Raw genomic sequence first — 25940 nt, 5'->3', positions numbered from 1 at the left:
AAGATAAAAAAAGGGCACTGAGGAGCCTTTATGAATAAAGGCTTTTTTAAATCAAAACTCTTGAATCAAATTAACAAAATCAATGTCACAAAAAATACAAAGTTGCAAAACTGAACAGACTAGCCCCAAAACCCAGAAAAAGAATTTGCCATGATGTATATCGACCAATAGCATATTGAAGTTCCTTGTTCATCCATGATTAAAGAGAAACGAACTCTCATTAGTGCCCAATAATAAATGTCATAGCAATGTATTTTTAAACCAAGCTGTAGCTCTGTTATCAAAACTTACATTATAGTACAGAAACTAATGCACTAGCTGGCTTTGTGCCTGAAAAAATGGTAGCGTAAACCGTACAAGGATAGAGGACTGGTGCAGGTGAAGAAGGGCTATCTTCCACTCGCAGGGCTAGCACTCTACATTCATGATATGGACTGCCGATTCCCTCTGAATGTTCTGGGAGCCATATTCAAATGTCATGTTTAACCAGGATTAGTCTTTTTCACTCTGCTCACTGTAGTTGGCAATTTCATAAATGTGGTAGTTGAAACCTGACATCTACTGTTACCTTATGCTATCCATGTTCAAAATATCCTCCACCTAAAACTGCCACACTGTAGCATCAGTACAATACTTACATATATTATGTACTGAAGTTCATTATGTGCTGTAAAACTTTGTTGCACTTAAATATCCATACTGTGGGTATATTCCTAGTTTATAAGCATAATGACTTGTCCGCTTTTACAATTGTACAGTTGTTCAAAATGTTATTTACAGGACCAATAAAATACCCGTTTAAGGTCCTTTCTAATACCTACACTCCTTACTCTGTCCATTCTTGTTTTTTCCTTAACTGCTCTGAGAAATTTCATTTCCCCTGCTTGCAGTCTGCTCCAGTCCCTTTCTGTCACTGTCCCTGTTTCTCCTCCATAGGTGACAATAGGGAAGTAATAACTCTGATACATGAGTTTTGCTTTTTTCTTTTTAAATGTCCTTATTCCAAATCAGGTGTTTTATTGTTTGGTAGAAATTGTCTCCCTTCCGTAACATCCTATTAATTTTGTTAGTTATTCTTCCATCACTAGATATTTCACTCCCTAAGTCAGTGAAACTGACTACCACTTTGAGGGGTTCTCCATTCAAAGTAATTCCATTCATCCCTTTCTCTCTTCCAAATACCATTTCTTCATTCTTCTCTTTATTTATTTATTTTTAATCCATACCTTTTTATTATTTCCTTCCACGCATCAAGTTGTAACTGTACACCTACCTCTTTATCGCCCCATATTACCATATCATCTGCAAAAATCATCTTTTTGTCTTTTTCTTTTACTATATCTTTAACTGCCCAATTCATTCCCTCCATCACAACATTAAAAAGTGCAGGAGATAGAACACTTCCTTATTTAAGTGCTTGTCTTATTTCAAAGTATTCAGAGTTCCCCAATGGTGTTCTAATTCTACAATTGTGTCCTCTGTTCATTGTCTTTATTACATTAATGCATCCATCTTCTATACATATCTTCTTCGTTTCTTCCCATAGTCTTTCCCTGTTGACCGAATCATATGCCTTTTCTATGTCTATAAAAACCATTATCACCATTTTGTTATATTCCCAATTTTTTTCCATCAGTTGACGGATAGAAAAATCAGGTTGATCATGCTTCTTCCTTTCCTAAACCCATGCTGTTCTTTACTCAGGTCCTTTTCTATCTTTTCACTTATTCAATTTAGTAAAATTCTTTCAAAAACCTTGGCTATATGACTCATAAGGGTTATTCCTCTGTAGTTTTTATGAAGTCTTTTATTGCCTTTTTTGAAGATGGGAACAAATCCTCCAATCATCAGGTATTGTACTATTTCTCTACACACTTTATAGTACTCTATACAGCCACTGCATTCCCACTGAACCTGCTGGTCCTACCATGTCCACCGATACTTCATCAGGTCCCGACGGTGAGGGGGAAGCTGAGACCTGCGCGCCGCACCGATTCTGAGGAAGGTTGGACGACTACTGATCGTGTGCCAGACATCGACCTATTCTCAGGACAATCCGGAATATGCAATGATGTCAGTTTAGACCAGAACAGTGCACCAACAGAATTTTTCTCATATTTCCTCACAGACAGTATGACGAAACACATAAAGGAACAAACTAATCTGTATGCTCAACAATGCATCAGGAAATTACAAAGCACAAATTCCCTTTCACCCACCTGCTCATTATCGAAGTGGAAAGGAGTTACACTTATGGAAATAAGGAAATTTCTGGCAATTGTAGTCCATACGTGTGTAAGTGTGAGGCCACGTATATGAGAGCACTGGTCCAAGAACCCTGTTATGTCGTGTAATTTCTGTCCAAACATCTTGAGCCGTGACAGATTTCTTTCTATTTTGAGAAACTTTCACATTAGTGATAATTCCTTAGCTAAGAGGAAAGGAGAAACTGGCTATGACCCACTACACAACGTGAGACCCCTCCTAGATAATGTGTGTGCTAATTTCCAGCGTGCGTATACACCATCTCAAAAAATTACAATAGATGAAGGCATGTGTAAATTTCGAGGTTGTGTGTATTTCAAACAGTACATGCCACAAAAACCAAATAAATACAGTATCAAACTGTACATGTTATCCGAATCTGACACAGGTTACATCTGGAATTTCTCTGTTTACGCGGGTGAAAGATCTGACACAGTGACTCTGGTAAAGACATTGCTTGCAAATCTGTCAGGAAAAGGCTACACTTTGTTTACGGACAGATTCTACACAAGTCAAATACTTGCTTCAGAACTGGAAGCTGCAAAAACTGCTCTTGTGGGAACAACAAGAAAATCTCGGCAGGGATTGCCTCGTGCTATAAAAGATCCGAACCTTCAGCGAGGTGAACTTATTTTCAGGCTTAAAGGAAATATGTTAGCACTGTGTTGGAAGGACAAAAGAAATGTGCATATGATAAGTACAAGGCATACTGCTGAGATGGTCACTTTCACTGATCAGAGAGGAAGAGAGAAGTCAAAGCCAGCCTGTGTAGTGGACTACAATAAAAACAAGTTTGGTGTTGACTTATCAGATCAGCGATTGTCATACGGCGCATTTGAACATCGAACTGTGAAGTGGTGGAGAAAGTTGGCATTCCATGTTATACTAATGGTGATTGTAAATTCCTGCATATTATATAATAAGGTTACTGGAAAACACCTCACAACATCTCACTTCATGACAGTTATCTGTGCAGATCTTGCACAAAGCAAAGATCTTTAACCCCGACCTGGTCCATCTGGACTCTCAAGACTATCAACTGGAAATCATTTCCTGGAAAAGATTGAGACAGAAGTAGGTAAGAAACAGAAACAAAAACAGTGTGTAGTGTGTTCTCTGAGAGGAAAAAACTGACTGGAAAAGTGTGGCGAAAAGACACAAGCCACCAGTGTAGTGAATGTAAAGTAGCATTGTGCAAAATGCCGTGCTTCAAAATTTACCACACAAAGAGCAAAATTGCATCCTAAAATAGTTACAGGAAGTTACTGTAGATAAGACATACTGTATCTATCATAATTACAATTTCTGTGTAAAATAAAAAAAAATTCCTTCTAGAAAATCCAGTGAATATACCTTTGACCAATTTTTCCTTTTTTCAAAAACAATGTTATAATAATAAAGCTTGTCAAAAGTATGTATTAATTCAAGAGAAAGGTATTATATATGGTTTTAAACAAGAAAGTCTAGGTCTTTCAATAAGAGTAATTTTATTGCTATAACTGAAACCTTTCATGAGTTATAGTAGTTTAAAGTACGTTAAAATCAGCCAGGCTTTATGGTAAACACCCGCGCGCAATGGCTCAGGACCCATAGTGTTAATTACTTTCTCTCCCCATTCCCTATCTACTAGAATATAATCAATTACACTCTTGGTTCTTCTATCCCAACTGTATCTGGTGATAACATGACTTTCTCTCTTCATAAATCAGCTGTTTGCTATTTTCATTCCATTCCTCTGGCACAAATCCAGGATTCTTTCCCCTTCTTCATGTCTACCTCCATATCCAAAACATCCCAATACTTGCTCAAATCCCTTTCTGTCTTTGCCTATCTGTCCATTAAAATCTCCCATCACTATATTAGCACACACTATATGGTTCTCTAACTCATTTTCGAAGTCCATCTTTTCTTCTTCGCTACATCCCACTCGAGGTGCATAAATCTGGATAATTTTTAGCGTTTCTTTTTGGAATCTCAGGTTTAAGATTATGATTGTGACTGATATATATCTCACATTTTCAATACAACTTTGTACATTCTTATTTACCATCACTGTCACACCATTTTTTCCAAATCTGTTATTCCCACTCCAGTACAGTTTTTTCCTCCTCCTCCTCCTCCTCCTCCTCCTCTCAAATTCTTCTCACCCTTTCCCTTCCACATTGTTTTGCTTAATCCCAAAATATGTAACTTTCTCTCCATTAGTACATCTGTCATTTCTTCCATTTTTCCACTGAGGGTTAATGTGTTCAGGGTGCCAATATTTAGGTTATTTTTTAGTCCATTTGGTTTCATCTTCTTGTACTGATTAATATCTTCCATTAATAAGAGCAATAATTTATCGAGTTACTAGGAAATGAAGGTTCACATACACATTTCTGTATGCAGAATTTGATTCATTTATGTTAATATAAGTGACAATCAACTGAGATGATTTTGAGACACCAAGGAGGCACTGGAGAAACTTTATCAGATTGTCTCTGATGAGGGTTCTCATAAGTAGATACACAATGTTTTAATCCTTTGCTCTGTTGAAAAGCTATGAACTGCACAGAGTATGCATAATACATAAAAACAAGAATGGCTATGACCATTATGATATTATTAACCAAAGGAGACAGAAAAACAAAATTAATACTCTATACCTTATCATACCTGGCACTGAATACGATCTGCACACATCTCTTCAAGGTAAAGGGGTGCTGCTGCATGCTTTACTTCTTTTAGAGACAGTGTTTTAAGAGATGTGAGTAGCTGCTGAACATTATTTGCTGCCAGAGCTTCGTTTATTGAAGTTATGGCTGCTGTAACTGTGAAAGAATGGAATGGTCATTGGTAGTTAACAGACACACAAACTATAATAGTCTAAAACCTTTTCCTAGCTGTATTATACACAAAACTTATAAAATCACTCTATCCCTGTTCCCAATCAATCTTAACACCTCTTGTATTTGTTTCACATAGTTGTCTTCAACTCAGCACCTCATCTTCTCGGAATCTGACCTCCACCTCTTCAATATCTCCATAAAAATATCCATTAACATAGAGCTCAACCACCATCAACAGTACCTCCACTTTGGTAACTGCAATATAATCCACACTAAAAACTCCCACACACACAGTCTGGCCAACTGTGAATAGTGCATCTGCAGTGACAAGGAACCCCTTGTTCAAACACCTCTAATTCTTAAACCAGCTCCATATTACCGAAAGAAGTGCTGTTCTTATTACTCAACATCATTCCAGATTGGAACAACTGAATTACATCCTCTGCCAGAGCTTTAACAACCTTTCATTGTGCCCCACCTCTCCCAAAGTGGGATTCCATTGCCCATCAAAACTACACAATATCCTAGTCAAACTTTATCCCAAGTCTACCCTCATCCCCTTGCCACATGGATCACATATTTGAAAGACTCAGGTGCAAGGCCTCTCATTTGCCCACATTCTGCACCTTCTAATCTAGTTGTGTAGCAGACACATGCTGCTAAGAATAAAATGCTGACTGACTTCAATGACTGCTCCCATCATCCTGTGCTGTTTGTGGATCCCCCTCCCTCCTCGCCATGCTCAGTACCAGCTTTTCCGGATTTGTAGATGAAACTTGACTTGTTCTTACAATACACTCAGTGATCCCACAATCATCCTGGATACAGTCTCTGGTAGTCCCAGTCCAGCACCCACCAACACCTCTGCCCTGTGACTTCAACTTCGCTCCCTTAAGTTACACTCTTATTTTTCCCTCTGTATCTCATCCTTCCTCTGTTCTCTCATTGCTACCCGCTTCCCCCCAACCCTGCTGCTGTGGACTAATCATTCCTCCACTTGACACACAAAACTTCCTTTCCACTGACTACCCCAAGGCAGCTCACTTGTGCCACATTCCTTTCTATTGCCACCTCTCCCTCCCAACCATGTTTTCCTTTCCATCTCTTTGCTCTTCTCACCCACTCTACTCATGCTCTAGAGGAGGTAAGCAAAGTCCAGTCTTTTGGATGTGCCTGCTGACAGTTCAAGATCTCAGCTGCATGGTGAGTGGTTACATTCCTTCCACTCTTTGTATTTTACCTAGAACTTACCAATATCATTTTAAAAAAAACATAACAAAAACTGACTCATCAAGCAATGAAAAATCCAGGTTGGAATATCAATAATTATGGACTGGATAGATTGCTACTCACCATAAAGGTGATACGTTGAATTGCAGACACACACAACAAAACAACTGTTTCATAACAAGCTTTGGCCAAAGCTTTCATCAGAAAAGAAAAACACACATAAATTCACACCAGCAAGCACACTTCACAAATACATTACCGCTATCTTCAGTTGCTCAGGCCAGATTGAAACTTAAATGTGTCAAACAAGAGCAACAACCTGTAGTGGAGCAGGAAGCGGGAGGAATGGTAGGGTATAGGTGAAGGAAGAGGAAACGCCACTGCCTGGCAGAGCATGCTGGGACTAGAGGTGGCAGACAAGGCTACCTGGTGCAGCATCAGAAGGCTGTTGGGGGGGGGGGGGGGGGGGGAGGGAGTGGTAAGGAGAGGAGCATAGAACGAGAAAAGATCGGTGGTTGCATTGGCAGAGAGCACTGCACAATGAGGGTGAGGAGATTTGAGGTGGAAGGAGGTGATAGGACAGAGGGGCAGAAACTGTAGGGTGGAGGGTGTGGGGGACAGTAGGTTACCATAGGTTGAGGCCGGGACGATTTTGAGAGCAGAGAATATGTTAAAAAAAAAAAAAACTTACATCTGCACAGTTCAGAAAAGCTGGTAGTCGATATGAGAATCCAGATGGCCCGTGTAGTGAAGCAGCCATTGAAATCAAGCATTTTATATTCAGATGCATGTTGTGCAACAGGGTGGTCTACCTTGCTCATGGCCACAGTTTGATGGTGGCATTCATCTGATGGCACAGAATAAGCCTATGACAGAACTCCGGACAGGAAGTGATGGGAGGGTGGATTGGGCATGTCTTGCACGTGGATCTTCCACAGGGATATGATCCCTGAAATGATGGGCAAGCTGTCCAAGATCCTTTACACTCCTCCTACTAAGTGGTGTTCCAGCATCCACCCAACCTCCACAGCATCCTAGTCCATCCCTATGCCATTCCTAGTCCTACACCTCTGCCACAGAGATCATACACTGTGGAATATACAGGTGCAATATCCGTCCAATTCACCTACCCATCACTTCCTACTCCAGTTCGGTCACATGCTTATCCTACCCCATCAGAGGCCAGGTAATCTTCGAAAGGAGGTGTGTTATGTACCAGCTCTGATGCAATCACTGCTCTACTTTTAGATTTGTATGACTACCAACCAGCTATCCACCAGATCAAATGGGTACCACCAAACTGTGGCCAAATGCAAAATGTACCATTCTGTTGCACAAAATGCCACTGAACATGTTAATTTCAATGGCTGCTTCACAACCCAGGCCATCCGGATCCTCCCCTCCACCACCAGCTTTTCTAAACTGCACAAATTGGAGTTTTTCTTACAAACATTCTCTGCCCCCAGAATCATCCCGGCCTCAATCTATGGTAACCTGATGTCCTCACACTTTCCACTCAACAGTTTCCACCCCCTGGGTCCTATCACCACCACACAACTCAAGTCTCCTCAACCACAGTCTGCACTGAACTCTGTCAATGTACCCATGAATCTTTTCCCTTCTCTGCTCCTCTCCTTTCTGTTCCCTCTTTTTTGCTTCCCTCCCTCCTCAACAGCTTTCCATACTTGCACCAGGTATCTTTGTCTGCCACCTCTCATCCTTGCACCTTCCATCATGCAGCAGTGTTTCCTCTTCCCCCACCCATACCCTGCTATCCCTCCCCCTTCCCCACTCCACTACAGAGTGGCTCCATTTGATGCATTGAAGTTCCAGTCGGGCCTGAGCTACCAGAGATGGCAATCGTGTGTGCGAGTTTTGGTTGCTTGTGTGAACGCATGAGTGTTTTTCTATTCTGACGAAGGCTTTGGCCAAAAGCTCAATGAGTAACAGGCTTTTTTTGGTGCATGTCTGCAACTCAACTCATCATCTGTACGGCAATAGCAATCTATCCTTTCCATAAGTGTTGAAAATTTACCTATCATGTGTGATCTTACGCAAAATGTACCTCAATTTCCAGAATGAGTTTTCTGGAAAAATATATTTAATGTACGAGCAAGAATAAACCTTAAATTTATATCAATGGCTTTTAATATTGTATTGAAAAGAAGGATGTTTAGGGTTTAACATCCTAATGACTATGATATTATTAGGGGAGCACATCTTTGAATGACCAAGGATTGGAAACAAAACAGCTGTCGCCTTTTTTAAATGAGACACCCTGTCATTTGTTTAACCCATTTAGAGAAAAAAAAAAATCTAAATCTGGACGACCAGATGAGCATTTGAATCTTGCTGCTCTGTATGAGAGTCCAATGCACACCCCACCTCAGAAATATTAATGGCATCACAGTTTTTTATTTTTTGTCACATCCAATTTCACAATAATGAATTTACATTTACTTTTCTTGTAACTTCTGATTTTACAATACTGAGCTTACATTTAATTTTGAAAAGAAACCACTTGTCTAGTTTTATAGTGCAAACAAATGTAAAACCTTTACAAATGTAGGATACCAGCATGAAACATTTCATAGTTAAAAAAATGTCCAATGTTTTTGGTTGTACATATTGATAAGGATCTGAACATGTAGATATGGTTAAACATTTGGGTTCAGTTTACATTTTCTGTAGGAGTAATTGTCAACTTTTGATGCAAAAACATCAGTAAGGTAACATTTTCAATCAGCAATACCTTAAAAATGCAATAATTTGTAATAACTCTTTACTGAAAGTTCTTTTTTGTGCACAAACAAAGGAACAAAAGTGAGAATTATATTTTATATTCTCTTGTGCTTTTCTTGTATGTATTTATTTAAAAAATTCTGACTAAAATTTACATCTTCACAGTACACTTACCACCTAATGAAATTGTTGCCAATAATTCATTACCATTTTTTAATAAACCAGGGACATTTATTGTATGAAAAATGACCCACAGTAGCAACTACTCAATCCAGCTTTGACTCAGTAAAGAGTGAAGCAAACAGCTATAGCTCAGTGGTTATGTAACAAGAAAAAATGTCTTTCAGAGCACAGTAATTTGTTAACATTCAAATTAAAGTTGTTTATTCACAATACCTCCATATCTAATATTAGTTCATCAATGAAAGTATGTAGACAATTATGTATATGAAATATGTCTAAATTCTACAACCAGAGTAAGTTATTGTAGGAACTGTAAAAATGAAATGACCACATTTTAATTATTATTACAAATACATAACACAGGACATTTAACTAAGAAAATAAGGGCTGCACTGAAATAGTTGTGAAACATTTACTCACTTTGCAGAGAGCGGTACCCATTTTCATTGGCTCTGATAATAGCCTCCTGCAGCTCCTTTACAATTTGACAACTAAAATCATCCAGTATTGTTCGCATATCATTGGCCTTGTCTTGGTGCTTCTCCCACAATGATCTAATTTCTTCCAAATACAGAGTGCAGAACCTATCATTAATAGCCTACAAGAAAGAATATCACATGAACATTCATTACATAAAACATGCTAAACTTGGCAGTACACCAACACAAAGTACAAAAATTAACTGAACATGTTTTATATATCTCACATAATAATGTCACGTCAGCAGAGAGAGTTTCAAATGATACCAATAAGAATTTAAAAATGTTGAAAAATTCATAGTTAATTATGGTAGCAGCACAAAAAGTTAGGTGTCATTCATCTCCAAAAAAATATGAAGTACTTCATTCTAATGCTATTAGCTCAGTGTTCTTGTTTTTCAGTTTTACTTCATTCTTTTTCATTCACTGCATTCCATAGATGTCATCAAACTGTATTAATAAAGTACAACTATACTGTTTAATATAATTTGTGCTGATGCCAGCTAAAATGCCATCATCATATGTTTTCTTGCTTTTCTCCTGCAATCCTAAATCTGTATCTTGGCAATGTCTACCAATAAATTATCTATCAATCTTGTTTTTACTCATATACTCATTCTGGTATAAGATAACCATCTCCAGTTATTTTTCTTGGCTTCCTGTGATCTGATATCCTCTCCAGGTAGCTCAATCAACTGATTCTTTGTACTTCAATAATTTTAGTTGTATGTTTCCCCATGCACAAGGTGGAACCAAGGTCCCAGCAGTGCTCTTGCTGGAATACTAATTCTGAGCAGCCTCTTTCCTTTTTTAGTTTGTAACACACTGGACTAAAGTTTTAGACTGTTAAATGATTATGATTAGCTTAGGAGTCATTCAATAAAACAGGAAAGAACAGCAATACATTATCATCGTTCAGCACAGTCTTACAACAGGCTTTGCATGTCCTCTTTTACTCACTAGATGAACCAAATATGTGACATCATTTATTTATTGTGATACATGTTGCACAGGTCCATTTTTGCATGGTAATGCATGGATATTGAATGAGTCAAATCATTTTATTTATTATTATGTTCTTATCATTAACGACCGAAAATCAAGATTAAGAATGCAAATTTGAAAATGACGATTAAAAAACACAATCAGTAAGTTGTAACTGCACTTACAAAAGAGGTTAAGAAACAATTTTCAGATATTATCCAAACAGTAATTTATGAAGTAAAAAGATCATATCTTGACTTAAAGAACACAAATTAATGTAATTAAAGCAGAAAGATACATTAAAGCAGGAATACACAAAAATACAAGGGTAATTATCTTGTCTATCTCTATTAAAGAATTCTTCTAGAGAATAGAAACTTTTTTAAAGAACAATTCTTAAGCTTACTTTTAACTAGTATGTTATTACCTTGTAGACACTTTACTTGGAAGTGTGTTTAATATCTCTGTGCTTGCACATTTTGCACCTTTTTGCACCAGAGACAAATTTTTCAGATCACAGTGTATATCAGATTTTCTTCATGTGTTATGATGATGGTATGACTCATTCATTTCATGCTGAGAACGACTGTGAAGCATGAATGTGATGACAGAAAAGAGAGATATTGTGAGGTAGTTGTTTATCCCTGTGTCTTAAAAAGATTCCAACATATGATTCTTGGAGGCACTCCACACAAACAACCTTTTTGTGTCTTGCAATGACATTTTTTCGACATCAATGAATTGCACCAGAAGATCATTCCATAACGCATAAGTGAATGGAAGCAACAGAAGTAGGCAGATTTTGAGACATTGATGTCTCCAATCTTTATGATTATCAGGATTGCAAATGTTGCTGATCTAAGCCTTTTCAGGACTTGGTGGATGTGGTGTTGCCAGTTAAGCATGCTATTCATAAGGACGCCTAAAAATTTTGAACAATGCATCCTCTGTATCTGCAAGCTCTCATGTGCAATGTTTATCTCCTGTGGGCTTTTGTGGCCAGAGTAGAAGTGAATGTGACTGGTTTTGCTGAGATTTATTGATAGAAAATTTAGTATCACTCAGTTCAGAGCATCGGCAGGTAGTTCACTGCCATTTAACTCTAAGTTAGTGGATGTACTATTGTGTATAACAATACTCGTGTCACCTGCAAATATTGTAAAGTTTTTTGTTGTGTTTGAGGACAGAGGTAAGTCATTCAAATACACATAAGAAATAGCAGGGGGCCAGGGACAGAACCTTGTGGAACTCCATGATGTACTGTGCACCACTTGTACACCACCCCTTCCGCCTGCATGTTATTACCCTCTAACACTATTTTCTGTTGCCTGCCCCGTAGACAGGATTTGAGCCAGTCGCCCATTTGTCCTTGGATTCCATAGTGGCTTGCTTTTTCTATAAGTATTCTGTGATCCACACAGTCCAAGACATAGCACAGGTTGCAAAATATGCCAACAGGCAATTTCTCCTTGTTAGTGTATTCCAAAACGGTTTTGCTAAATGAAAATATAGCTTTGGTTGTGGCGATATCTCCTCTGAATCCAAACTTAATTTTACTTATTACTGCAAAGTTTTTTAGGTGATTGACCATCCTGGCATATATTTAATTTTACTAAAACTTAAGAAAACGCAGTCAAGAGAGATACAGGATGATAAGAGGCATTGAATATATGAACTAGGACTTTACCAGCAGGCTTTTAGCAGTTTGCTGAAAGTGTGGTTGACACCAGTTGAATTTTAACTCTCTAAAAAAATTATGATTTTTCTTACTTGGTGCACTGTTATAGGAGTTATACATATCTGGTCTAAGGAATTTTAGAAATGATCTTTCAATATTTTTATGGCCTTTTCTAAGAAGCTATTGCATCCTGTGTTCTCCACATCAGTTAAAAAGTGACCATTAAACCATTTTTGCCTCGATCTCTTGGCTTTGCACTTCTCTACCTTCATTGTTGAGAACAATGTTTTGGGTCCTACTGGGGAAATTTGCACATCTCACCCCTTATCACTTCCCATACAGTTTTGATTTTGTAACTAGTTTTGTAAATTTTGGAGCAGAGACACAAGCTCTTTGACTTCTGAATGACTTTAGTTAGTACTTTACAATATTTTTTATAGTGATTCAATTTGTTGGGGTTGTCTGAAATTTTTGGGGTGATGTACAGTTCTCATTTCCTTTTGCATGAAATCTTAATACCATATTTACCCAGGGCTTTTTGGCGAGTTTCTTGGTTTGGGTTTTATATATCCTTTTGGGAAGGTACTTTCAAACATCAGTGTCTTGTCATTACTAAAACGATTGTACTTGGAATTGGCATTATCTAAATTATACACAGATCTCTAGTCTACGTCTTGGAGATGTGATTTAAAAAAATCTGGATAGTTTCTTCGTTTTGTCCAAGCTGTTTTCCTTCAGGGACTATATTCATTCTCATAAATATTTGCACTGATAATAATGAGTCTCTGTCCATCATGGTCAGAGAGACCATTCAAGACTTGACTGGTAATTGTAGTGCCGATTTTGGTCTGGGCTATAAATATACTATCAATTAGTGTGCTTGCACATGAAGTTATTGTAGTAGGGAAACTAGCTACAGAAGCAAGTTTATGTGAGGACATCAAATTTTCTTGCTCTGATCTGTCTCTGGAATTTGTTAGAAAATTTACATTGAAGTGCCCAAGCACAATTACAGCTGCTCCGTGTTTGAATGTATATATTAGGAGAGCATCAAACAGCTTCAAAAAGAGACTGCACTTCCCTGAAGGTTCTTGCATAGTGTTACTACTGACATATGAGAATTATTTAAAGACAATCCTATGGCAAACAGTTCCAAATGATGTTCTAAACAATAATTCTGCATGTCAATTGCTCTACATGTGACATTGTTTTTAACATAGATGGCAACACTATCTTTTTCTTTATATTTTCTGCTGAATAATGTCGTCGTATAATAATTGTCCATCACAAGTTTTTCTATACTTTAATTAATATGGTGCTCACAAAAGCACAGAACATGGACATCATCTATACATATGTTTTATCGCTAAACTGCTAGGGTTTTTTTTTCAGTTGAAGGTCTGGACAAGGCATTTTTCAGTGCCCATTCCTCCAAGTTGGTCTGTTTCCAGACACTGAAAGAATGTGAAGAAGCAGTCCCCCACCTGCCCCTGCCAGCCTGTTGTTCAGTCTAGTCTGTCTACACCCATTCCTAGAATTTTCTTGTGTTGTGCTGCACTCTTTCTTCAAATCTGATTGTCCTCAGTTCACGTTGTTCCTTGCATTTCCAATATCACAAATTATAGTCGTTAGATGATTTTTCCCACACCAGTTGGAGTGAAGGCCATGAATGGTGTAAAGTTCTTTACAAAATTTGTGACCTTCAATCCAATGAATATTCCCAAAACTGTTGCAGACTTCTGTATAATTTTACTTGTAGCTGTTACTGCCTTGTTTACACATGAGGATTGTATTAAGTCGTGCCTGTGAGGATAACAGGTACAGTTACAGAATACTTCAGGTGGTTTAGAGCTGTTCTTCAGACATTAGCAGCATCAAAACCTCCATTGTATGCAATGTCATTTGAACCACCACAGGTCGCAGTGTAGTCTTCATTCACCATCTTTTGAGAAAAATCAGTTTCTGTTGACAGTACTTGGTCAATGCAAGCACTTTGTTTTATATAACCTAAGGCACTTATTTTGTTGTTAGTTGTTTTTATTTCAAAACTCTAAGGTGACTATTACCCAGTAAAAATGCATTGTTTCTTCTGGAACCGTTCGTCCCAAGTGACAATTTTGGTTGGCATGGACACACAGTTTGCATAATTTTTGCGTCTTTTTCCTCCTGGTGTATAATTTGTTCTTTTTTGATAAAATTCTTTGATGATGCAATTTTTTTTACTCTACACGACGTAGTACATACACTATGATTCCGAAGCGAGCAGCATGCATCTGAGTCCTGCTTTTAGTAATGTTATCTTCGGCCGCTATATAAACCTCTTCTTTGTTACATTCGTCTTCAGCCCGCTTATTGGTTTTTGGTTTATTACATTCACTTTCAATGTTTCTGAACATATCAGCTAGCACTTTGTTTTCCTTCACTGATTTGCAAACAATTATTTGCAGTGAGTTAACAGTTTCAATCAGTTTGGATTTGTAAGGGCGCACATCACACATTACATTTTGTATTGGATGGTTTTTTACTGTAGTTTTTTTGCGAAGTCAAGACATGGAATTTTGTGGAGCACTGCTGTTATATTTGTTTTTACCTCTACTACTACTACTACTACTACTACTATACTACTACTACTACTACTATATGGGTGGAAAACTTCAGATCAACTGGAAACATACTAGATAAGAAGCATCCTGGTCCGAGACGCAGAGTAACGACACCAGAAAATGTTGAAAGGGTAAGGCAAGCGGCAGTCAGAAGCCCAGGACGGTCAGCTAGACATCACGCTAGTGAGTTACGAATCAATCGTGAATCGGTTAGACGAATTTTGCATAAAAAATTAAAATTCCATCCCTACAAAATGTTCATTGTCCAAAAACTTAAGGAAACTGATTTTGCTGTATGAGAAGACTTCGCTTACAGAATGAAAATGATTATGGGATCGAATGAAAATGAAATTCTATTGATGAGTGGTGAAGCTCATTTTCATTTAAACAGGGCCATGAATAACCAAAACGTACGTTACTGGGCTCCAGAGCATCCACACCTTATCCTCCAGTGTCCTCTACACTCAGAAAAAAGTAACATTCTAGTGCGCTCTCTCTCTCTCTCTCTCTCTCTCTCTCTCTCTCTCTCTCTTTCTTTCTTTCTTTCTTTCTTTCTTTCTTTCTTTTTAAAGAGAACGGGGCCACAGTTACTGTTAATTCGGTTCATTACATTCGTATGCTTGAAAAATTCTTGAAACCAGAACTAAGAAGACGACGAATCCCTTTAAAACTCGTTTGGTTCCAGCAGGATGGGGCAACATTGCACACCGCAAACACTTCAATGACAGTTCTTAGATGCATGTTTCCTGGCCGGATTATCTCATGTTTTGGCAATGTTCCTTGGCCTCCCAGGTCTCCTGACTTGCCAGTATGTGACTTTTTTCTGTGGGGGTACCTTAAGAACTGTCTCTATAACCATAAACCACGAAATTTGGACAAGTTGAAGAATGCAATGATTCAAGAAATTGCTGCCATCCCTGCACAGATTTTAGTCCGTGCTATGGAGGATTTTGAGAAGAGACTTGAGTCCTGCATTCGAAATGATGGACATCAACTTGACAACATTATTTTTCACAAATAACTTTGTTAACTAAAATGGCAAATAATGGGCTTTGCTTTTGTGTAAATAAACATGCATTTATTTTAAAGTTGGCTGAGTATTATTTCATTAAACACCGTCCGTCTCCCGTGTGTCACCATGTAGTAATAGTAGTAGTAGTGGTAGTAGTAGCAGTAGTACTAGTATTATGCTTACTGTTGCCTTGATGATGATGATGATGATGATGATGATGACAATAATAATAATAATAATAATAATAATAATAATAATAATAATAAACCCCGTGGAGGCCCAGGAAAAGAATAGGCCTCCGGTATGTTCTGCCAGTCGTAAAAGGCGACGAAAAGAACAAACCACTAATAGGGCTAACCCCCCTTTTAGTGTGATGAGTTGGTTCAGGACAGAACTAAAGAAGCCTCTGACAACAGCCGTCATGGTCGGGGATGACGCTTGAACCCTATGCCCGCCCACAATGGTAACGACACTGCTAGCCAACTGGAAAATGATTTAAATCCAAATAGAGGTGTTTTGCAGGATATGCTTCCTGCAACCACCCTAGAAGGAAAACAAAGACAGAGGATGAGATGGTCAGATGAAGTTAATTGACACCTCATGTTCTGTTATTACCAAGCAACAAACCTAGGAACCAACACAACTGGATACAGATCACAAGTATACACAACATTTATTACCAGATACCCAGAATTAAAATTTTTAACAGAACAACAAGCAGTGCTATTAGCCCCATTCTTAAGTGACTGGTGCAAAATCTGAATACACATACATCATCTTTCAGATGTAGAAACATGCATGCCAATTTTCGTTTGTGTTGCACAACTCTTTCGTGTTGGGATTTTATTTCTGTTTGTGTATTTCCCAAAATATCAAAGGCAGTCTGTTCTATAGTTAAATTGTTCAAAGTAACAGGACCCAAGACAGCGTCATTGTCTGTGTCACACACATTTGTAGAGAAATGAAATAGATATTTTTTTAACAGTGCACAGTGCTGATTGCTCTGTAACCGTCGGTGGTCGTTATGCATGCCTTGGTTCCTCCCCTTGTGAATGCAGCTTCATTATTAAATAGTATTTAAAGAATCATATCTTTCTTAATTTTTAATCAGTCCCTATACCAGTTCCAAACTGAACAATCCATTGCCCTCACCCACCTAATCCTTCACCTACACATCAACTCAGCCAATGAACACACCCGTCAACTCCTATCCTTAATAAAAGTCCTCAATCTTTCCTCTCCCACATCCACACCGGCTGTTCAGAGCATCCTCCTACAGGCCAACTGCAAATTAGAACAGCATGCCACCCTCCACCTCAAAAAACTATCCAATCTCCTGGTTTCCCACTTCCGGAAAGGGAACTCACTCACCCTTCACAACCTTTCCTGCAAACCTCAACCTCTCTCATTGCACACAGACCCAGTCTCTCCCATCTACTCAATCTCCCACTTCCAGCTCCATTCCCCCCAAAACCTCAAAATTCCAATCAACACAATCTGGAACCACAACACTCTAATTCAGCAGTTAACCTTTCCTCCAAACCTCTCTCCCAATCCGAAACCTCTGTCCTATCCAAAGGCCTCACCTTCAGCCCCACTCCCAGATTCAACCAAATAGCCCTTGTCAAAGATTTACTGTCCTACACCCGTACTCTCTGCTGGAAATATCACTTTGCCACGAAGAAAAATGATCCTAATCCTACTCCTAATGATCCAACTCCCCAAGACACTATCCAAATTGAACCCTGCCTGGAACAGTTCCGTCCTCCGTCACAGTGGGACCCACCTCCTCTTCCTCAAAATCACCCTCTCCAAACTTTCCAGGAATTTCTGACTTCCAGCCTTGCCTCTCAATCCTTCTTAAAAAAACCTTAATCCTACTCCCAACATCACCACTGCTGAAGCCCAGGCTATCCGTGATCTGAAGGCTGACCGATCCATCGTCATTCTTCCGGCGGACAAGGGTTCCACAACCGTGATCGTCGGGAGTATGTGGCTGAGGGACTGCGTCAGCTTTCAGACAACACCACATACAAAGTTTGCCAAGGTAATCCCATTCCTGATGTCCAGGCGGAGCTTCAAGGAATCCTCAGAACCTTAGGCCCCCTACAGAACCTTTCACCTGACTCCATCAACCTCCTGACCCCACCAACACCCCACACCCCTATTTTCTACCTTCTTCCTAAAATTCACAAACCCAATCATCCCGGCCGTCCCATTGTAGATGGCTACCAAGCCCCCAAAGAACGTATCTCTGCCTACATAGATCAACACCTTCAACCCATTACATGCAGTCTCCCATCCTTCATCAAAGACACCAACCACTTTCTCAAATGCCTGGAATCCCTACCCAGTCTGTTACCCCTGGAAACCATCCTTGTAACCATTGATGCCACTTCCTTGTACACAAATATTCCGCACGTCCAGGGCCTCGCTACGATGGAGCACATCCTTTCACACCGATCACCTGCCACCCTACCAAAAACCTCTTTCCTCATTACCTTAGCCAGCTTCATCCTGACCCACAACTTCTTCACTTTTGAAGGCCAGACATACCAACAATTAAAGGGAACAGCCACGGGTACCAGGATGGCCCACTCGTACGCCAACCTATTCATGGGTCGCTTAGAGGAAGCCTTCTTGGTTACCCAGGCCTGCCAACCCAAAGTTTGGTCCAGATTTATTGATGACATCTTCATGATCTAGACTCACAGTGAAGAAGAACTCCAGAATTTCCTCTCCAACCTCAACTCCTTTGGTTACATCAGATTCACCTGGTCCTACTCCAAATCCCATGCCACTTTCCTTGACGTTGACCTCCACCTGTCCAATGGCCAGCTTTACACGTCTGTCCACATCAAACCCACCAACAAGCAACAGTACCTCCATTATGACAGCTGCCACCCATTCCACATCAAACGGTCCCTTCCCTACAGCCTAGGTCTTCATGGCAAACGAATCTGAACCATTACACCAACAACCTGAAAACAGCTTTTGCATCCCGCAACTACCCTCCCGACCTGGTACAGAACCAAATAACCAGAGCCACTTCCTCATCTCCTCAAACCCAGAACCTCCCACAGAAGAACCCCAAAAGTGCCCCACTTGTGACAGGATACTTTCCGGGACTGGATCAGACTCTGAATGTGGCTCTCCAGCAGGGATACGACTTCCTCAAATCCTGCCCTGAAATGAGATCCATCCTTCATGAAATCCTCCCCACTCCACCAAGAGTGTCTTTCCGCCATCCACCTAACCTTCGTAACCTCTTAGTTCATCCCTATGAAATCCCCAAACCACCTTCCCTACCCTCTGGCTCCTACCCTTGTAACCGCCCCCGGTGTAAAACCTGTCCCATGCACCCTCCCACCACCACCTACTCCAGTTCTGTAACCCAGAAGGCGTACACGATCAAAGGCAGAGCCACATGTGAAAGCACCCACGTTGTTTACCAACTGACCTGACTACACTGTGAAGCTTTCTATGTGGGAATGACCAGCAACAAACTGTCCATTCGCATGAATGGACACAGGCAGACAGTGTGTGTTGGTAATGAGGATCATCCTGTGGCTAAACATGCCTTGGTGCACGGCCAGCACATCTTGGCACAGTGTTACACCGTCCGGGTTATCTGGATACTTACCACTAACACCAAACTGTCAGAACTCCGGAGATGGGAATTTGCCCTTCAGTATATCCTCTATTCTCGATATCCGCCAGGCCTCAACCTCCGCTAATTTCAATTTGCCGCCGCTCATACCTCACCTGTCTTTCAACATCTTTGCCTCTGTACTTCCACCTCGAGTGACATCTCTGCCCAAACTCTTTGCCTTTACGAATGTCTGCTTGTGTCTGTGTATGTGCGGATGGATGTGTGTGTGTGTGCACGAGTGTATACCTGTCCTTTTTATCCCGTAAGGTAAGTCTTTCTGCTCCCGGGATTGGAATGACTCCTTACCCTCTCCCTTAAAACCCACATCCTTTCGTCTTTCCCTCTCCTTTCCTCTTTCCTGATAAAGCAACCGTTGGTTGCGAAACCTTGAATGTCGTGTGTGTATTTGTGTTTGTTTGTGTGTCTATCAACCTGCCAGCACTTTTGTTCGGTAAGTCACATCATCTTTGTTTTTAGATATATTTTTCCCACGTGGAATGTTTCCCTCTATTATAGTCATAAATTATTTAACAGTTACATTGCAGACCCATACACATTCCCTGATACACTTACACATGGAATAACTTATCTGAAACCTAAAGATCAAGCAGACACACCAAACCCAGCTCAATATCGGCCCATAACATGCCTACCAACAATATACAAAATATTAACTTCAGTCATTACACAGAAATTATTGACACATTCAACACAGAACAAAATTATAAATGAAGAACAAAAAGGCTGTTGCAAAGGAGCACGAGGATGTAAAGAGTAACTGATAATAGATGCAGAAGTGACATATCAAGCTAAAACTAAACAAAGGTCGCTACACTACGCATACATTGATTACCAAAAAGCTTTTGATAGTGTACCCCACTCATGGTTACTACAAATATTGGATATATACAAAGTAGATCCTAAATTGATACAGTTCCTAAACATAGTAATGAAAAATTGGAAAACCACACTTAATATCCAAACAAATTCAAATAATATCACATCACAGCCAATACAGATTAAGCGTGGAATATACCAAGGAGACTCATTAAGTCCTTTCTGGTTCTGCCTTGCTCTGAACCCACTATCCAACATGCTAAATAATACAAATTATGGATACAATATTACTGGAACATACCCACACAAAATCACACATTTGCTATACTTGGATGATCTAAAACTACTGGCAGCAACAAATCAACAACTCAACCAATTACTAAAGATAACAGAAGTATTCAGCAATGATATAAATATGGCTTTTGGAACAGACAAATGTAAGAAAAATAGCATAGTCAAGGGAAAACACACTAAACAAGAAGATTACATAATGGATAACCACAGAGACTGCATAGAAGCAATGGAAAAAACAGATGCCTATAAATATCTAGGATACAGACAAAAAATAGGAATAGATAATACAAATATTAAAGAAGAACTAAAACAAAAATATAGACAAAGACTAACAAAAATACTGAAAACAGAATTGATAGCAAGAAACAAGACAAAAGCTATAAATACTTACGCTATACCAATATTGACCTACTCATTTGGAGTAGTGAAATGGAGTAACACAGACCTAGAAGCACTCAATACACTTACACGATCACAATGCCACAAATATAGAATACATCACATACATTCAGCAACAGAAAGATTCACATTAAGCAGAAAGGAAGGAGGAAGGGGATTTATAGACATAAGAAACCTACATTATGGACAGGTAGACAATTTAAGAAAATTCTTTCTAGAACGTGCAGAAACTAGCAAAATACACAAAGCAATCACTCATATAAATATATCGGCTACACCACTGCAATTTCATAACCACTTCTACAACCCTTTAGATCACATAACATCAACAGATACGAAGAAAGTAAATTGGAAAAAGAAAACACTACATGGCAAGCACCCGTATCATCTAACGCAGCCACACATCGATCAAGACGCATCCAACAATTGGCTAAGAAAAGGCAATATAAACAGTGAGACAGAAGGATTCATGATTGCAACACAGGAACAAACAATAAACACCAGATATTAAAGCAAGGATATTATTAAAGATCCCAATACCACAACACTGGACTCGCATTCGGGAGGACGACGGTTCAATCCCGTCTCCGGCCATCCTGATTTAGGTTTTCCGTGATTTCCCTAAATCGTTTCAGGCAAATGCCTGGATGGTTCCTTTGAAAGGGCACGGCCGATTTCCTTCCCAATCCTTCCCTAACCCGAGCTTGCGCTCCGTCTCTAATGAACTCGTTGTCGACGGGACGTTAAACACTAACTACCACCACCCAATACCACAACAGATAAATGCAGACTTTGCAAACAACAAATAGAAACAGTAGATCACATCACAAGCGGATGTACAACACTAGCAAATACAGAATACCCCGGAAGACATGACAATGTAGCAAAAATAATACATCAACAGCTTGCCTTACAACATAAACTTATAAAACAACACGTTCCCACATACAAGTATGCACCACAAAATGTACTGGAGAATGATGAATACAAATTATACTGGAAAAGAACCATTATAACAGATAAAACAACACCACATAACAAACCTGACATCATACTCACCAATAAAAAGAAGAAATTAACAAAACTAATCGAAATATCCATACCCAATACAACAAATATACAAAAGAAAACAGGAGAAAAAATTGAAAAATACATCCAACTGGCTGAGGCAGTCAAGGACATGTGCCATCAGGATAAAGTTGACATTATACCAATTATACTATCAACTACAGGAGTAATACCAGACAATATCCACCAGTACATCAATGCAATACAGCTACATCCAAACTTATATATACAACTACAGAAATCTGTAATTACTGATACATGTTCAATTACCCGAAAGTTCCTAAATGCAATATAATACATACCGTACAGTTAAAAGGAAGTGACGCTTGATCAAGGTCCGCGTCACTTTCCATTTTTAACCAGACTTAACGTCTGAGAAAGTAAAGAAATAATAATAATAATAGGCATGTGGCATATTCTACATGATCAACTTCCCACAAAAAGTTTAAGACATATCTTACACACAGAAAGCAAGTACCTTTTTCATGTATAGTTCGTGGAACTTTTCACATTGTAAACAGTGATGCATCATTTGAATGCTGCCACTCATTAAAAATTAAGAAATATATGATTCTTTAAATACTACTTAATAATGGAGCTGCATTCACAAGGGGAGGAACCAAGGCACACATAACGACCACCGACGGTTACAGAGCAATCAGCACTGTGCACTGTTAAAAAAATATCTATTTCATTTCTCTACAAATGTGTGTGGCACAGACAATGATGCTGTCTTGGGTCCTGTTAGTTTGAACAATTTAACTATAGAACAGACTGCCTTTGATATTTTGGGAAATACACAAACAGAAATAAAATCACAACACGAAAAAGTTGTGCAACACAAACGAAAATTGGCATGTATGTTTCTACATCTGAAAGATGATGTATGTGTATTCAGATTTTGCACCAGTCACTTAAGAATGGGGCTAACAGCACTGCTACAAGGATGCAAATCAGGTTTGTTTTAAATACAGGCTGTAATGGTTGTGAGCATTAGTTACCTTCGAAACTGGAGCTGGTGAGGTGATGTTAGTGAAGAATGCCTTTAAGGTGACAAAGACAGCATTATCAATCTCTTGTTTTAAATGAGTTCGAGTGATAGGACTACTGTACATAATTGCAGAATGTATGGCTGCAAGAAGACCAGACGCCAGACAGCTAAGTGGCACTACCGAGTAGGAAGACCATCACGTGCGGTGAACGGCTCTGGCATATTGCGCTGCATCTGCAGCAGCAGCAATCTGAGCAGCAGTGGGCACCACAGTGACACAACAAACTGTTACAAATCGATTACTTCAAGGACAGATCTGAGCCAGATGCCAGGTAGCACGCACTTCACTGACCCCAAACTACTGCCATCTGCCACTTCAGTCGTATCAAGCAAGATCTCATTGGACAGCAGAGTATTATGGTCTGGGGTGTGATTTTGTATGACAGCAGGAGCACTCTCATGGTTATCTCACACACCCTGACCGCAAACCTGTACAGCAATCTGCTGATTCAACCTGTTGTGCTGCAATTCATAAGCAGCATTCCATGGGTGTTTTACAATAGAATAACACTCACTCACATCCTGCTGTTGTAACCCAACTTTCTCTCCATAGCGTTGACACGTTGTCTTGGCCTGCTCAGTCATCAGATCTGTCTCTAATCAAGTACATATGGGACACTGTCAGATGACAAATCCATCATCATGCAGCACACCCTTATTGACCAACCGAGTGCAGCAGGCAGGGAACTCTGTCCCACAAAGTGGCATCCACCATCTGTACAACACAGTGCATGCACATTTCCATGCTTGCACTCAATGTTCAGGTTGTTACACCAGTTATTAATGTACCAGCATTTCACATTTGCAATTTTTACACTTACGTTAACCTGTAATCTTGAAATGCTAATTGCTGAAATACCTAGGCAGATGTATTCCCAAAATTTCACTACTCTATATTAATTATTTTTTGGTGTTGTGATTTTTTTCCATACGCATACATTAATTGAACAACTATGGATGATTCTGTTGCCTACTCACAATACTATGCATTTTCAGCATCAGAGACACTCCTTCCCACAAATTCTAACGTGTGTGGAAACATCTCAACCACACTTTCCCAAATCAGTTGTGATAATTCACATCATGGACATTGCTGCTGTCAAAAAGGAATATAGAAAAGCATTCAAACATGCAATTCACATTTTCTAAGAGTACAAAAGCACATTGAAGATAAAAATACACTTTTTTTAAATGTTACTGGGAACTCTTCAAAATTGATTGTCACAAGTTTATTGTGAAGTGTTGAGAAGTTGTGTGTGTGTGTGTTATAAAACTATGGGAAACTGTTGAAAATGTGAAACAAATATATCTAGACTTGAAAGGTAACAAAGAATAACAGTTAATAAATAAAAACTAGCCACAAAATAAAACCAGTTCACAACAATTACCACTTAAAATTCACGTCTATGTCTATAAAAACTTCTATGGCTTGATATTGATTCATGTCACTTTCTGGGAAGAGACTCCAAGTATCTTTGTGTCTCTTAGAGACAGTAATGCTCTAATTTACAACACAAATGAGGTTAGGCAGCTCTCACAGTTATCTATAGAGGCCACATTCAGTGCAGTAATGTAAAAATCAACCAGCAAGATCCGAAAATTAAACCACACTGGGAAAGCAAAGAGAGTGTGTTCTGCATACAGCCAGTGAACCCCGATTAATCACTTTAGGATTATTAATCTACCCGAGGGCTTGCATTTTCATTGCTGAAGCAGTATTTTTAAATTCATACATGTAGAAGTATCTGTCTCATTGTAACTTTCAGCTGTGATACACTGTGCTGCCACGTATGCCCCCCCCCCCCCCCCCAATCTCCTTTTCATTACCGCAATTGTCTGAAGAGAGATTAGTGGCATCAATTGATAATCTCGGAACAATGTAAGTAGGATCTTGTCACAATAATGTTTCGCTGATGAAATAGGATCATTAAATACAGCCTCACCTTTCCTGGTGTACTGGCAGGGATTTTGGCGACTGATTTATGAGATTTTTGTGTTTCTATTGCCATTTCTGAGTACTCATTTTAACTGTTCCCAATAGAGTCCAACAGCTGATTTTTCACCAGAAGTGATGTGTTCTTATTGTTACACTGGAAAAGATGCATCACTCTTCATTTATAACTTTAAAACCATTTTTGTTGTACACTGGAAACATTTACTTCAAAGGAAGGCCAACAATCTAAAGGAAATACATCATATTCTACAGCACATTGAATAAACATTTACAGGGACCATTTTCATAATTAGCTGACAAACTGCATGCTAGATGCAAAGGATCATTCTGCCACAGTCTGCTACCATTTGTTGATACTGTGCCTGAAAAATCAGTGCTTGCATTCAAACTCCTTACTAATTTATAACCTATTTATTGCCATCATCTGCTGTATTTTCGTTCTTCACTGGTTCAGTATTATCCTCAAAATGATATTTGCTTCAGAGTTTTAAGTAATGGGTACAACTATTTCATATCATCAAAACTTCGTTGCCTAAATCCCGCAAGCCATTACACACTGTGATGTTTAAAATTCCTTAGGGCACAGTCAAAATGCAAGATGCATGGTGGACAACTGATAGAAAATGAAATGCTGTTTGTGGGTACCACAGTCACCCATCTTCATGTCACTAAATAAAACTA

General features: G+C 39.1%; 1 protein-coding gene across 1 annotated transcript in view; it reads right to left on the bottom strand.

Annotated features, from left to right (window-relative positions):
* Positions 1-25940, bottom strand: part of LOC126252642 (ras GTPase-activating-like protein IQGAP1) — a 367157-nt gene that overhangs the window by 232258 nt on the left and 108959 nt on the right. Inside the window, exons 9-10 of the mRNA XM_049953548.1 lie at positions 9669-9846; positions 4921-5075 (exon numbers count right to left, since the gene is read on the bottom strand). Of these exons, the coding sequence (XP_049809505.1) occupies positions 4921-5075; positions 9669-9846 (333 nt within the window). The remainder of the gene's footprint in view (positions 1-4920; positions 5076-9668; positions 9847-25940) is intronic.

The sequence above is a fragment of the Schistocerca nitens genome, chromosome 1, assembly GCF_023898315.1.
Source record: "Schistocerca nitens isolate TAMUIC-IGC-003100 chromosome 1, iqSchNite1.1, whole genome shotgun sequence".
Taxonomy (NCBI): domain Eukaryota; kingdom Metazoa; phylum Arthropoda; class Insecta; order Orthoptera; family Acrididae; genus Schistocerca; species Schistocerca nitens.
Note: the sequence above shows the minus strand (reverse complement) of the source record. Positions and strands in the feature narration are given on the sequence as shown.